Source organism: Melospiza georgiana, chromosome 1, assembly GCF_028018845.1.
Source record: "Melospiza georgiana isolate bMelGeo1 chromosome 1, bMelGeo1.pri, whole genome shotgun sequence".
In the NCBI taxonomy this organism is placed as follows: domain Eukaryota; kingdom Metazoa; phylum Chordata; class Aves; order Passeriformes; family Passerellidae; genus Melospiza; species Melospiza georgiana.
In genome coordinates this window covers 103,798,841-103,813,993 of record NC_080430.1, presented here as the reverse complement: position 1 = coordinate 103,813,993, position 15,153 = coordinate 103,798,841, and the positions used below count along the sequence as shown (strand labels likewise).

General features: G+C 40.9%; 1 protein-coding gene across 7 annotated transcripts in view; it reads left to right on the top strand.

Annotated features, from left to right (window-relative positions):
- The window catches only part of MTCL1 (microtubule crosslinking factor 1), a 102,177-nt gene that overhangs the window by 57,711 nt on the left and 29,313 nt on the right, over positions 1-15,153 (top strand). For 2 of the 7 annotated variants that reach the window (XM_058038916.1, XM_058038923.1), the window contains exons 5-8: positions 1,588-2,913; positions 3,851-4,006; positions 11,434-11,526; positions 14,371-14,601. In XM_058038916.1, coding sequence (XP_057894899.1) covers positions 1,588-2,913; positions 3,851-4,006; positions 11,434-11,526; positions 14,371-14,601 — 1,806 coding nt within the window. Of the gene's footprint in view, positions 1-1,587; positions 2,914-3,850; positions 4,007-11,403; positions 11,527-14,370; positions 14,602-15,153 lie in introns of all 7 variants that reach the window. The other 5 variants (XM_058038907.1, XM_058038931.1, XM_058038890.1 and 2 more) reach the window with 4 other exon arrangements.

The following is a 15,153-nucleotide window of genomic DNA, read 5'->3' as shown; positions in this document are numbered from 1 at the left end:
TTGCAGTTGTGTTTGCCTCTTGGTTGTCAAATAAAAACACGTATTAACAGAAAGTTTGACTAATTTTTACCTCTATCATGTTTTTAACATGTAATTTAACATTTTTTTCTCTTTAGCATTTTAAAGTGGCAACCTGCAGCAGGCAGCATCAATCAGAAAGCTAACTGGGTTCAGAAGTATACAACCAAACACTTTTGTGTCTGCTTAGTTATTAGCTGAAATTAAGTCATAATTATATTTGTGTATATAGAATGTGGCAAAATTAATCTAGGTAACATAGAAGACTAGTGTGCTAGGATCCGTGCTATAGAAATTAAATAATTTCCTCAGATTACTGAGCTGTAATTAGTTTTGTAATTTTTTTTTTCATAGCCTGATTTGGGTGAACAATTAAAGTCAGTTGTGTTTTCCTCTGAATTTGGTTTCCATTATTAGGAATTAAAACAAAATGGTGCTTGCGAAAGATAACAGTGCTGCGGAGACTGAAATGAAGTTTCCATATATAATTGCACATATGTCCACATGGCCTACCAACAACGATAAAATCTGCTGTCTCAGGAGATCATCTTTCAAAGCCTGCCTTCCATTATACTGCTAATGCTGATAAATGTGTCTCTTTTGAGGCCAAGTGCCTGTATCTCCATGACAATTCATAAGAGTGATTCATGCAAAGAAATTGTTCATTGGCTTAGAATTTACTTAACCTTGTCTCTTATTTCAGCACAATACACACTGGAGTTTTCATTTGAGATGAGATGCAGTACCTGACATGCACAAAAAACCCCAAACAGCCGTTCAATACCCTGGTACTTCCTGAAAAATGCAGGTTTTCACATGGGATGGATTTGGGTGTAAACACGATTTAATGATTTTTTCTTCCCTTTTTCACATGTTTTCACCCATCTCCCTTGTGAACAGTTGTTCATCCCAGAAACAGAGATCACAATCTGCTCTGTCCTAATAATAACAGCAGTAGACACAACAGTGTGCTTCCTATTTGGAAAGCAAGTTAGGAACTTCGTCTATTTCACAGCATTATGAGATCACAGTAACTAAAGTCTTCACTTTTCAAGGCAACCATACAGTTTAGCACACCTTTGTTGTGCTTTCTAGCTGAAGGAGCACAAAATTTGAGATTATGAGGAGCAAATTCGTCTGAGTAGTCTTTGTTTCATGGTGCTTAAGGGGAACAAGCGTGTCATTAAAGGTAAATGGAACAAAAAGTGAATGGAACAAAAAGTGCCAGGAAATCATGGAACCTTTTTGTTTGAGTCATTATTTTCCACAAAATTTACTCAGCATTTGAGAAAAAACATTGTGTTGGCACTCTTGCATCACTGAACACTTGCACAGGCACACTTTTTTTTCCCCTCTTTAACTCTGGTCAAGCTGCTTCGCCAATTTAACCAAGACCAAGCCATGAAATGTGTCAACTGTGTGGTTTGTGCAGCTGTGTCTGTGAATTGTTTGCATACCTAACAGATACAGCTCAGAGGGTGGAGAAGTGGAGATTTTGGAAAATAAGCTGCTGGTTGTTCTTCTATTGTAATATAATCTTGGTTTTGGGGGGGTGCTTATTCTTGGCAGGAGGACAGTGCTGATTTGAAGTGCCAGCTCCAGTTTGCCAAAGAGGAGGCAGCGCTGATGCGTAAGAAGATGGCCAAACTGGGCAGGGAGAAGGACGAACTGGAGCAGGAGCTCCAGAAGTACAAGTCCATCTATGGAGATGTGGACAGTCCGCTGCCTACTGGGGAAGCAGGGGGCCCACCCAGCACCAGGGAGGCTGAGCTGAAGCTTCGTTTGAAGCTGGTGGAGGAGGAAGCCAACATACTGGGCAGAAAAATAGTGGAACTGGAGGTGGAGAACAGGGGGATTAAAGCTGAGATGGAGGATATGAGGTGCCAATACGAAAAAGAGTGTCTCAGCAGGGACCACATTTCAAGCATTCCTACCTCGCCCTACGGAGACTCTGTGGAGTCAGCCACAGAGCTACGCAGGCACCTGCAGTTTGTGGAAGAGGAAGCAGAGCTGCTGAGGAGGTCAATCTCTGAAATTGAGGATCACAACAAGCAGCTAACGAATGAGCTGAACAAATTCAAGTTTGAGCCGGGCCAAGAGCCAGGCTGGTTGGATGATGCAGCATCCAAGGGTGGTGGGACCTTGCAAGAGGAGCTGAAGTCGGCCAGGTCACAAATCAATGAGCTGAGCGGGAAAGTGATGAAGCTCCAGTATGAGAACAGGGTCCTGATGTCCAACGTCCAGCGTTACGATCTGGCCTCTCACCTGGGCCTGCGCACTTCCAGCCCCAGGGACAGCGACGCCGACAGCGATGCTGGGAAAAAAGAGAGTGACAGCGAAGATGGTCGTCCGCCACAGCCAAAGAGAGAGGGGCCCATTGGGGGCGAGAGTGACTCCGAAGAAGTGTATGAGAAGACGTCGGGTTTCGGGAGTGGGAAGCCATCAGAAGTCAGTGACCTGTGCTCCACCGAGCTCATGAGAGTGAAAGAGGACACCGAGTCATTAATTAACATCAAACGTGAGGCCGAGCGACTTGAGAGGACTGTGGAGCGCCTTATCACCGATACGGACAGCTTGATTTATGATGCAAAGGTGCACGTAACCAGCAGCCCATCCACAGAACAGGATTTCAGAAGTGGTGAGGAAAGGGGAGAAGATAAGCATGAACCAGAGCTTCTGGACACTGTCAACTCCAGGATGAAAGCTTTCCGGAAGGAGCTTCAGACCTTCCTGGAAAAGGTTGATCACATTGGAGAGGGCCTTAAGGAGCAGATGGAGGACCTCTCCCCTCTTCCCCACCTCACAGAGTCTTCCAGTTTCCTATCCACAATGACCTCCATGTCCCGAGACTCTCCCATTGGTAACCTGGGGAAGGAACTAATCACTGACTTCCAGGTAGGTCAGCCTCTTACTTGCCTTCATTCTCTTTATCGTTTCTCTTTCTCTCTGGCAATTGCTACCCTAGAGCTAATTTTCCTCACAGCTGCTTTGTTATGATTTCAGACCCGCAGTGTAATGTTAAACAAACACTTTATGGTTTTTTTTTCTTTTATTTATTTGCACAACTCCTTTGATTCAGAGGCGGTTCCTCGTGGCAAAAAGGCTAATCCATTGGTGTTAAAGAGATCTGTCTTGTTTTTGTCTGTAACATCAGTGTTTCCCCATGAAAAAAAGGAGATTAATTAAAAAAAAAAATCTGGTAAATGTAAATTAGAAGCCTTGCTAAGAAATGTGAGGAGGTCTTTATTATGCTCTCTTGTAAAAGGGTCAGGCATGTTCTCAAAAGCCTTGCCAAAAGAACCCAACCAAATGCAGTTTTCTAAGTGATGTGTTTTGAAAAGCCTGCTTACAGCTCACTCCCCTAAGCGAGCAGCGAGTGAGAAGCTCTGTAGCCAGCGAAGGACTGCCTTGCCTAAAGCGTTGCCCATGGGCGCATGTCTAAACTGCCACAACTGCCACACTGGATATGGCTTTTCTGCACCGCACAAGTAAGGAAGGAAGAGCCTTGTGTCCCATATCCTTCATGACTTGTATGCTTGCTGTTGGTTTGACTCATGCATCCTCATTGCATGCGCCTCATAACCAGTGTTTGCATTCTTTTTTCCTCTCTTTCTCTTTTTTGCTTTTCAGATGTTTCAGCCCATCATTTTGCTCATCCTCATTTTGGTTTTGTTCTCTTCACTTTCTTATGCCACTGTATTTAAGTTGTTTTTTCTGTTCACGCTTTTCTTTGTCTTGTAGTTTTTCAGTCGTCTACCTTACCCATTTTTGTTTTCTTTATTCCCTCCTGTCCTTTTGTTTTTTTGTTATAAACCGCCCATGCATCTAACAGTCCAAACTGAGGGATCAGATGGAGTGGCAGCTCAAACAAGATCGTGGAGAGGAGCAAGAGATTCGCCACCAGCGAGCCACCACCGACCCACACCGCAGAGCTGATGGAGACATTAAACTCTACAGGCCAGGAGACAAGGGCTGTTTCAGTCTAGAGGTCAGCAAAGCAGCCCAAATTACTCACTGCCTCCTGCTGCCTTAGCCAGGAGATGAGTAACAGAAGCCAGGGGTTGGGGGAGTAAATTAGACCAAACACGGCACCCCTGTTGTGAAATTTGTAATTTATCTCATTTGCCCTGCGCAGTTTCAGAGAAGCAAATTTGTCCCAGCTTTCAAGCCATCGCCCTGCTCCAAGTAGCTTTGCCAAGGGAGAAAGTAGAGCTCAGGGACCCTTTACAAGTGAGTAGAGAAATGAAAGGTCTCCAGAAGAGGTTGCAATCCCTGATATTTGATCATGCTTCTAGGTTTTACCTTGTTGGATATTTTAAATCTGGAAAGTCTACAAATAGAGAATGCTTTGCATTTTGCCTGTCAGTAGATGCTGCTGTGCATGGTGATTCTCAACACCATGCAGGAATACAACACTATGCAGCTTCCAAAAAAAGCTTATTTAAAGCATAGGTCTCCATTTTTTGGGTTGTTGAGTACTTTTCCATTTGTCAAAAACATCAATCAGTTTTTATTTTAATTTTCATTCATGCAGAGGCCATATCTGCCTCAGTAAACATCTCCTTAGCTGCTTTCTCATGAACACAGATTGTCTGGACAATGCCACTGGTCATGAAGAAAACAACTCTGAATCTGTCTCCATAAAGGTGGGCTTGGAGCAGGGAGAAACTTTTCTGCTGGCCACTGGGAAGCCAGTTCTTGAAACTGTGATGGTTAGAGTAGCTTCTAGTGAGGGATGAGTTTTAAAATGCTTTTAATTCTAAAATCACATGGAGAAGAGTCAATAGATCTGAAACCCTAACTCAGTCTGGAGAAAGGGAACTGCTGGCTAGGACAGCTGAGTTAGTGAGTGAGCAATTTCAAGGCATAGAAGGCAGGGGTAGGAAGACAAAAACTTCAGGGCAGCTGGTAGCCAAGCAGCATGATGATGTGAATATGAAAGGGAAAGTGGCCCTTCATCTTAACACAGGTAATTCTTTGCTGGTTTTGTTTGGTTTGGTTTAAAATATCCTGACAGCACAGATCTTTGGCAGGATTAGAACAGTAAATTTGTTCAGCAGCGTCGCTTCCAATTTTCACCTGCAACAGTGATAGTAGACCACGGGAAGGATATCTGATAAATATAGAACACCATAAGCCTCTCACTGAAGGGTAAAGTAATTCTTCTTCAGCTGTGAAAGGGGCCAATGAGGTAGAGAAATCTTGTTGTTCAGCATGGATCCCTTTGCAATCAGAAATTGATATTGCTCGACAGTTATGGTAGATAGGGTTAGAAAATTACTTCAGCAATATTTCAATATTATAATATTTCTGTTTAAATGCTGTCATATTTATTGGTTGCCCCTTATCTTAGATCAGTGTTGTTATTATATTAAGGCCTGTATATGTATGCCCTCTGCTAGGATTAGGGATTTGGCTAATTTTGGCAGAATACCTTTTTTTTTCCCTCTCCCAGGTTGGGATGAGGTATAAAATATGTACAGAAAACTGTACTTGAACAGAGAAGGGAAATTTTTCACACCATAGCCTGGCAAGGAGCAAACCAGTAATTATAATCAAAGGTAGAGAATAACCAGTTTAGAGCATGCCATGATCACTTAAGCAAAAAGAATATTACACTGCTTTATGCTCAAACTTTTCAGTGGGAAGGCAACCCACTGAAATCTTGAAATCTTAAAATCTCTAGTTGTCAAGTGAAGAAGAAGATTTCTCAAAATAATTTTGGAAGGTATCATTTTATTATTTCATTATTCAATTTAATTTTATTATTCACTTTAAATATTTTAATTCATTTTAAATTGGTTTTTTAAAATTTCATACACTGCACTATCAAAAACTGTATTTTTTTGTTCCAGATGAATGAGCAGGAAAGAATACTGTTCAAATATCAAAGGTGTCTTTGTATTACCACAGAATTTTCAAACGGAGACTCAAATGCCCACAGTGGGTATGGCTATACATGAGTCTTTATCTGCTTCGACTTAAGAAGTGAAAATATATGCACTGGCCTTTCATTTCACTGAGGAAAATGTTTTCTTTTTATTCAAGCAAGCTCATTTGTCTAAATTTATTTTTTCCAAGCTGAATTTTAAATTAAAATTTTACAAGCAATGCCACACAGCTTCCATTTAGCTATTCCTTCTAGTTTTAAAAATGAGCACCATGGGAGCTTAATTGTTTTATTAAATACAATAAATGCAGACAGACTTGTGCTTGAAACTACCCTGTGGCCTAACTGTAAACATGTGCCGTTGTTTGGGCTTTGCACTTGAGTTGTTAGTGCAACAGGGTTATTAGAATGTATTTGCATGTTAAAGAGGTGGGTTAGAGTCCCAGTCCAAGGGAAATTATATCTTGAAATTGCCTTAAGAGCAGGGCTTTGTTTTCTTGCTGAAACAAGCCTTTCAGCTGCTGTTGTGAGAGGCTGGAGCCCATTGGGGTGGATTTTCAATCCATTATTCATGATTTCAGCAGAGCTCTGTTGTGGTGGGATGGGGAAATCATTCTTTACCATCCAAGGAAAAAGCAGGTGAACTAGTAAGAATTGCCCTGACTAAAACAGGAAAACTAAAACAGGTAACATGGAGCAAACATCTTATGGCAACAAATGGAAACCAATGGGAAAAATGGTAAATAATTTTTCACCTGGTGATTTCTGCCAATGGAATATCTGTAAAGGAAAGGCAGTTTTCTCAAGCAATTGCTTCCTGTTTATTCAGAAGCAAGAAGACATTCAGACGAAGAAAAATTTCACTCTTTCAAATGACCAGATATGGCTTGGTACATTTGATATCTGATGCTCTAAATTGGAGCTATATCTCTTATTTCTCTTCCTTCAGAGGATCTCAGTCCTGCCTTTTCCTGAACAATTGTATATCAAAGGCAAAAGCAGTTTGCATTTCAAATTCTGATTGTTTTCATACATGGCTTTTAAAGACTTACACATTTAGTTCTGTGTAGATAAATGCCATAAAATCTCTGACACTCATAGGTTATGGAAAAAGAACCACTGAAGGGAATTCATTTAAAAGGAGTGAATTGTCACCAGAGATTTAAAATAAAAGCAGATATGCTGGAGAAGGTGAGAGCATGTCTTAAACAACATGTTTCCCACAAGGTCTAGTAATAAAATAGGAGTAGCATATAAGCCACTTTTAATATGTTTATCCATTCTCCTTATTTCTCATGCCAATAAGGAATGTATAAGTCTAAGTTAATTACTGGGTTAAGTGTGGGCCAACCAGATACAGTGATGTGCAACGTAGGTAAGTCAATTTACCACCTGCTTTGAATTAAAACTTCTGTATGGATCCATTTTGGATGTATGAGGAGAATCTTGATCTATATTTTGACAGTTCTATTTTTTAACTGGTGCTGTTTCTGTGCAATTTTCATAACTCCATGTGAGTGTTTTTCAGCTGGATGGTTTTTGCAGCAGCTCCCAGCCATGTGCTGAAAATTTGCACTTGCATTTCTCTGGTTAAAGGTTTTGTTTTTGCAGAAAGGAAACAGTGAACGGTTTACACATTGTGACTTTTTTTCTTCTGGTAAAACAAACCAGCAACCAGAACCAAGAACCACACAGAAAATTGCATATCTTATATTCACTATTCCTCCCATGCAAAGCTGTGGGAAGAAGAAAGATAAACTGATGCTGTGATTATTCCTTCCCACCAAGATCAGGGGATGCAAGAATAATTTACTTTGATGTATTGTATTCTTTCTTACTATGTAAGATTCTTAGAGGTTGACAGTGTAATGGCTTAAAAGACCCTTTATGATGTAAATCTGGATATTTGAGTCCTAACCGAACTTGGTGAGACTTTGTGTACTATCCATACAATGAGATGGATTTTTAAAGACTTGGAGTGAAGTGTTCTGTGTTTTCCCAAACTCAGAGGCTTTTCATGTAAGCACAGACAAACAACCACACAGCTGCCTATTCTACACTAGCAAATGAAATATATGTCGTCTATTTTTAAGGGGTGAGAAGAATAGTGCATCTTCAGAAGCAGCCTCTGTCAACTCAGTTAGATGTGAATTGCATGTAAAAAATATTACAAAAGGCACTGGAAATTCCTTTCTGACAAATGCAATAGCCAGCTCTCAATCTGTGAAAAAGTAGCAATTTCTAAACTGTATGTTCAAACATAAGGTCCAAATATCAAAGCATTATAATGTAGCTTTAGAGGAGCAGCATAAAATATTCATCTTCTAACTTGCTTCAAATTGCGCGCAAATGCTGGAGAGCATCATTCTACCCTGCCTCCTCAGGCCTTATTTTGTTTGATCATTTCTGGGGGGGAAAAAAAAAGCTTAAGAGAAAGATTCCATGAAATTTCACGTTCACGGTTGTTGCATATAAATTGATTAAGTTTGCAGGCGAATTGAGGTTGCAATTAGCTATGGTAAAATGGAGAAAGCAGACAAATAAAAGCCAGCCATACCTTGTCTTGGATGGCAATCTTGTAAAAGCAAGTCATGGCAGATATGTGGGATTGTGTGAGCTGCAAAGTAACCTAAAAAGCTGTCAACACTCTGAGAGGGGGGAAAAGGGTCTGTGCAGTGGGGAAGCAGTGGTGAAGTCTCCAGGATGACTTTTCTCTGTGCATCCTCTTGAGGTGAAGGCATCAGCATGGATTAGCTTGTTCTGGAGTGATAACAGGTGAGATAAAAGGACTGAGCAGAAGGATTTGGCAGTGCTGTCTGAGGGGACAGGAGTGGCGGTGTGTCTGGTAGTGCAATAACTGGGATACACGGGAAGCTGTGAGTTGGTGTTGGGCTATGGATGAAGTGCAGCTGTTTCCGTGGTGCTGTGGTAGAGTAGCACTAGCTCGTAGTTCCCGTGGTACTGTGTTTGTATGTCTTGTTGTAGTGAGTGTGTGTCTGTTCTGTGGTGTCAGCACACTGTGCAGTGGCCGTCGTGTGCAGGGTGTCTCCTGTTCCTCGTGTAGCACACTCCTTCATGAGAGCAAAGGAAGCAAAGAATGGAATATAACAGGTTATCAACTGCTGTGTCCATTTTGTAGTAATGTTCCTTTAAAACAAAACAAAACCACAGTTGTGCCACAGACTACAGCCTGCTGGTTGTATGGTAGGGGACTGATTTCCACATATGAGCATCCAGACATCCATCAGAACAGTATCAGGTACCTGAACTGCAAACACAAATATTCCATTTTACATTTATAATTATTATTCTTTCATGATCCTAATAGATTGTTTTAGCAGCAATCTATTAGGCACTTAAACAGCCTTACCTTCCATGATTTCAGCAGTGAAGCTATCCCAATGCCTCTGGTAGAAATTACATTATAAATTATTATAGACTGTGAAGAGTTCTCAGGTTGCATTGGAAGGGAAAAGGTGTGCAGCTCTTCATTCATGCACAGGCTGCTTTCCAACTCAAATTTACTTTAGGACTTACAAAAATATGTTGTCCTTAAAGAGACAAAGCAGTCATGATGGGATTTTGCCTTAGCATGCATTTAATACTGCATCTGCCTTCATGATATATTTCACTTCTTTTCAGTAATTCCAACAGTTCCCACATAATCCTAGCACTGAAGTTTCCTGAAATTTGGCTTTTCATGGGCTACATCTTTGTAAAAAAAATTGCATGGGTTGATAATTTTGAATTCATAAAGAAAAGGAATGAATTTATTTTTTTAATTGTACATGAATGTACTGATACATTGGTTTTTGTTTGGCATATTCCTAAGGAAGCCTGATCAGAATAAAATAATGCAGAAATTCCTGATGAAAGTAATTTTTCCTTTATTGCATGAGAAAATTAAATAAAGAATTTACAAATGATTGTGCAAAACGGACAAATCCCATCACAAGCAGTTCTTTTCAAATCCAGATTTTGACCTTATGCACTACAAAATGTCTGCAGATACATTACAGAGACAGATGAAATTGATAAGGCAGATAATGTTCTCTTAGTCACTTTATGTGTACCTTTCAGAGGGATGGAAGTGTCTTTTCCTCAGGTACAAAACAGACATGCACAAGTCAATAAATGACTCAAGTAAAGAAGGAACTGATAGGGCCCAGAAAGTCTGTGTAGGTCTGCTTTGGTTTCCAGCAGAGTGTGGTCCTGCAGGTAGTGTTTGGGATACTTCCATTTGCCTTATCTCACTTTTCCCTAGCAGAGGGGTGAGGAGTGTCTGTTCCAAGGAGAACTACATTTTGAATAACCAAAATCTTCCGACAAGGGCAGTGTGGCCTGAACAGCAGCAGCTGCTGGCTTTGCTGTGGGAGGTGGGAGGAGTGGCGAGGAGATGGATGCAGGGGCTGGGGAAATGGCAATGCAGCCCAGGAGAGCAGTCCCACGACCTTTGTTGTGTCCTTGCAGCTGCTGAGGCTGGAGCACGCAGGACATGGGCCAGCTGTGAACTTGGGATTGCACTTTGAAGCCTGAAGCAACCCTGTCATGAAGTACAATTTTGCTCTGGGAAGTGGGAGTTTGGTGCTGTGGTGCTTTCTGTGGTCACACACGTGAAGAGGATGGCATCCATCCGAGCATCACTTTTGTACAGATAAATCAGCTTTGGCACCAATGTGAGAGACACAAAGTGAAGGGCACAGAAAGTTCTGATCAGAAATATAAGTGCCACAAGATTAATTACTGTAGTATAAATAATGAGATCTGACTCTGCCTTCTTGGGTCTTTATTTTTGAGTTAAGTAACTTTCATGAGTAAAGCTGAGGGATGCCAAACTTAATGAGAACATAAAATTGAAGAGATTAAGATTAAAACAGTATTGGACCTGAAAGGAGGAATACCTAATTATTTTGGTCAGATCTCAAGCTCACACAGCTTATCACTGTGACATTTTTGTTGTAATTATTTTGAGTAGAAATCACAGAGTGAATTTGACTTGTGCAAAGAACTGTCTTGTATCTGAAGAAAGGGATCTTATGTATACTTGGTTTAATAAATGCTATCGCATTTACTGCCCTAACAAAACTGTTGCAAATGAATAAATAGTTAGGTTCAACATGCAAGCATTAGATTAATCTTGTGCAGAGGTGTTACAATTTTACAGCTTTGATTATGATGAAAAAATGCACCACCAAATACATAATCCTGCAAACAGGAGTTTCAGCTATCAAGTCCAAATCCAGAGCAGAGGCCTGAAGAGAATATCCAATATGTAACATCAGCATTCCAGCTTTAGTTTCCAGAAGAAGCCACACAGGAAATTCCCACACAGATTTAGGACATTGTTATTTATTTGCACACTGTGCTTTGGTTTTAACTATTGATAATCTTGAGTTGTGCAGATGTCTGTCCCATGGCTCTTTTCTTTTCCATTTTTATTTTACACCCCTGAGACACATTATCTGCTAAACCTTTCCCTTTGTCCTGCTGATCAGCTCAGGGATTCCCATGTTTTACCTGTACAGAATGTATCGATACAGGAGCTTCAGGCTCAGCTTGAGCAGGAGACAAGACTTCACCGAGAGGAGCAAGAAAAGTTTTCAGAAAGGATCATCCAGGTAAATACCAAACCCACCTGCCGGGAGAGACGCATGACCATGATGTGTGACGTGAGCCTTGTTTGTCAGGACCGTGGGAACATGGCTGTGCCTGTGCGACCTCCTCTGAGTAAATGAAGAATCTGGAATCTGGGGAAATCTAAACTCAAGCCCATTTTGCCACTGAATCTGGCTTCTCTGCTTGGTGGAGAGAATTTTTGTCCTCCCCTCTGCAGAGGAAATCATGGTAGAGACGTGGAATACTGCATGGAGAGTTCTGTCACCCTTCAGCTCTCTGTGAGCTGGGCAAGCATGTGTTGGATCCCTGGGAGCTCAGTTTGGCTCCATACCTTATCCTGACTCCTCCTGGCTGAGGTAAAATCCAGCACTTTTCTGAAGTCAGAGGAGATGCTATGTGCACATAGCTGTGAAACAAATCAGGGCATTCATTCTTGTATTTCTCAGTACTCAGTGCTTCCAATCTTCTTATTAATAGCTGGTGAATAAATCATATTTTTTTACATGAGCTCTCCCTGCTCTTTTGAAGGCTGGAACAGATTAGTCAATCGTTTTCTGATCTCTAGCTCCTAGGGCAAAAAAAAATCTGCTGCTAATTTCTGCAGGCTGTTTGGCTCTTAACTCAAGTTTTCTTCTTAAATTTACTTCATGGACTAAATTCAGCATAATTGTTGCATAGTGTAAAGAATTTTTTCCGTGTGCCAACTAATCTCTTTATGCCCAAGTGGTATCTCTCTTTTTTCCATAACTAGCTTTAATTTCCAGTTGATCTCCACAGGAGCTTTCCACTGGAGCTTTTAAAGGCAACCAGTCAATTGATTTCCTTCCTAGTTGCCTCAGCTGTGAAAGCTTTTTGGAAGCTATGCTTGTCTCTTAAAGTTCTCTTCTTTTGCAATTGCTATCCATTGAAAAAGCATAGCACTCTATGAATCTACCTCCACTAGGGTCTTCTGCAAGAATTCATGACCACAGGGGTTTGAAATATAACAGCTTGTCAAAATGACGAAAAACGCACCAAAATCAAAGTTAGCTGTTCATGTTGATGGCCAGCAGAAATAGAAGAATAAAAGCATCTTCTGGATTCTTTATTTTTTTTCCTAGATTATGCCTGTTCTGTTGATAATGTTCCTTTTTTTATCACTTTCCAAGATTTCTGGTAGGAATTACTCAGATTTTTGCTGTATTTAACCATAACTTTATTTGGTGAAAGAATGGTCATCAACACCAAATGTACATCTTTCTTTCTGTAAAAAAAAAAAAATTTAAAATCAGCTCTTCTTTTACTTTTTCATTTTTAGGAATGTTTAATGACATCAAATTGATGTGTGCTAGCAGTGTACAATCTCCATGAGTGTTATTAGGAGTAGTGTGTAAGTTTTTTTGGGCCATTATGGCTAATTTTGTTCAAGACTGCCTTTAAACTTCATTTTAAGGTACACATTTAAGCTAGCCACTACTGTAAATAATTTCAATTTAATCAGGAACTTTTTAAGGCATAGTAGCATAGACACTAAAAATTTGCATTATGCTGGAGCACATCATTCAGAAGGCAGGCAAGTCCTTAGGAAACTATCTCATGTGGACTGGTAGCCTATTTCAGAAGCATCTCGAAGTTGCCATGAAAATCACACATGTATTTCTCAGTGGTATTTATTGCTAGGGAGTGCTAATCCCTGAAATATTCTTTATTCTTATATGAGCATTGTTTGTTGCAGAGCGTGTTCCGGTGGTTTGGATTGTTGTAGTCATAAATGTACTGTGGCTTTCATAGATTTTATCTATGGAGCTGGTTGGGAAAAGGAGGGGCTGTTGTTCTGCAGAATGGAAAACAGAAACTGGCATCTGTAAACAGTGACTCTGTACTCATTTTCCATCTGCATTTTCTTCATCTATGAAGAAGCCACAGCTTGATTGAAGTGAAACACTTTCTCATCTATGCACAATATGAGATATTGTGCAACTAACTTGTACAAGTTCTGTTGGGTGCAGGTCATGCCATGGTTTGATTTTTTAATATATTGAGGGAAGGTCACATTTAAAGAATGATGTTTCAGGTGGCCTTGCATTGAAACAGGTGTAGTTATACATGTCCTCTAAAAAATGAGCTTTTCTCGGTGATTTTAGTACACTAAGGCTGAGACATGTCAAATGCTGGGTTGCAGTCTGTTCCTGTGTCTTCAGTTCCTGCTTGTGTCCCAGATAAAGTCATGCCAGAATGAGAGACCGTTTCCTGTGGTATCATTCAGATGCCTTCAAGTATGAACTGCAAGAAGTGAGGGACCAGTAGTGGTATCTGAGGTACTGGAGCTGTTTTCTTCAGAAGTGTTGCCCTTCCAGAGGCAGAGGGAGACTTAGCAACTGTGGACAGATTGAACCTGTGCCTGTGGGGGGAAGTTGCAAGGCAAATATTCTGGGTTTTCTGAAGGGCAGCTGTGGTCCCACCTTGTACAAATGGCTGCAAATGCATTTAATAGGTGTGATATGTGCAGCAGTGTGGGCTGGTGCCTCTGCTGGGAACCTACTGCAGAGATACAATCAAGAGAGGGAGGAAAATGTGAGTGGTGTAAAATGTTTAACCAGCTTCAGAGCTCTTGTGCATCTTTGAAGTAAATATCCACTTCCACAGCAGGTTACTTTCATATGGTTATCTAAGAAAATTTATCATCTGCTATCCTCTAATTTCCTCAGCAGTCATAACTGCTGAAGAACTTATTGAACCAAACTCAATAGCTGCTCACTACTGGTGAAAATTAGAGATTTCAGTTTGTTTCACCCAGTGAAGAACAGCTCCTGGAGACTGCCCCAGGACACCACTCTGTTGACATGTTGCCTGTTATTCCATTAAAGCTGGAGGAGGAGCATCTGCAGACCCTGCGGAGAAAAGACTTGGAAGTGCAGAGCTTGACTTTGCAGAACAAACTGGAGGAGAAGACCTGGAGTCAGGAGAAGAATCTGCTGCAGCAGGAACTCAGGCATTTCAAGCAGGACACCTTTCTCCTGTACGTCAAACTGAAGTGGCTGCTGAAACACTGGCGGCAAGGCAAGCGAATGGAGGAGGAAGGGGAGGACACGTTAGAGGTAACTGTCCCACCTTAATAACCCAGATGAGAACTGGGACCTCCCTTCTTCAAGTGTAGACTTGAAATGTGATGGGGCACCAGCAGCCTTCAAATTGCACATATGTTGGAAGGGGATTCAAATTAAACATGAAGCTGGTGTTGGCTTGTGCTGAGCTATACTCTGCATGATACATTACAGATCACCCATCTTTAAAGCAAAACCCTTAACTAGTACAAACAGCTGGCCCTAAAATACTCTCACAGAGTAAATGAAAAATTAATTAGGTCTTAAAGATATGACTCCTGAGTAATTTTTTGAAAGAAAAAAAGCACATTAGCAAGGTGAGGGAGTCAAATCTGTTTAGATGGATTGAGTGCTGTTGTTTTTCTCATCCTGTGCACAGTGTGTTCTTTACAAAGCCTTCAGCAACACAGATGGAGGGAAGCTCTGTTTCTGTGTTGGCAGTAGAATTATACAGCTTCATGTGGGAACTTACAGTGAATCATCCTTATTTGTTCCCCTTCTCCACACACACGTCTGTCGCCGTCAGCAGCAGTACATCGGTCGTCA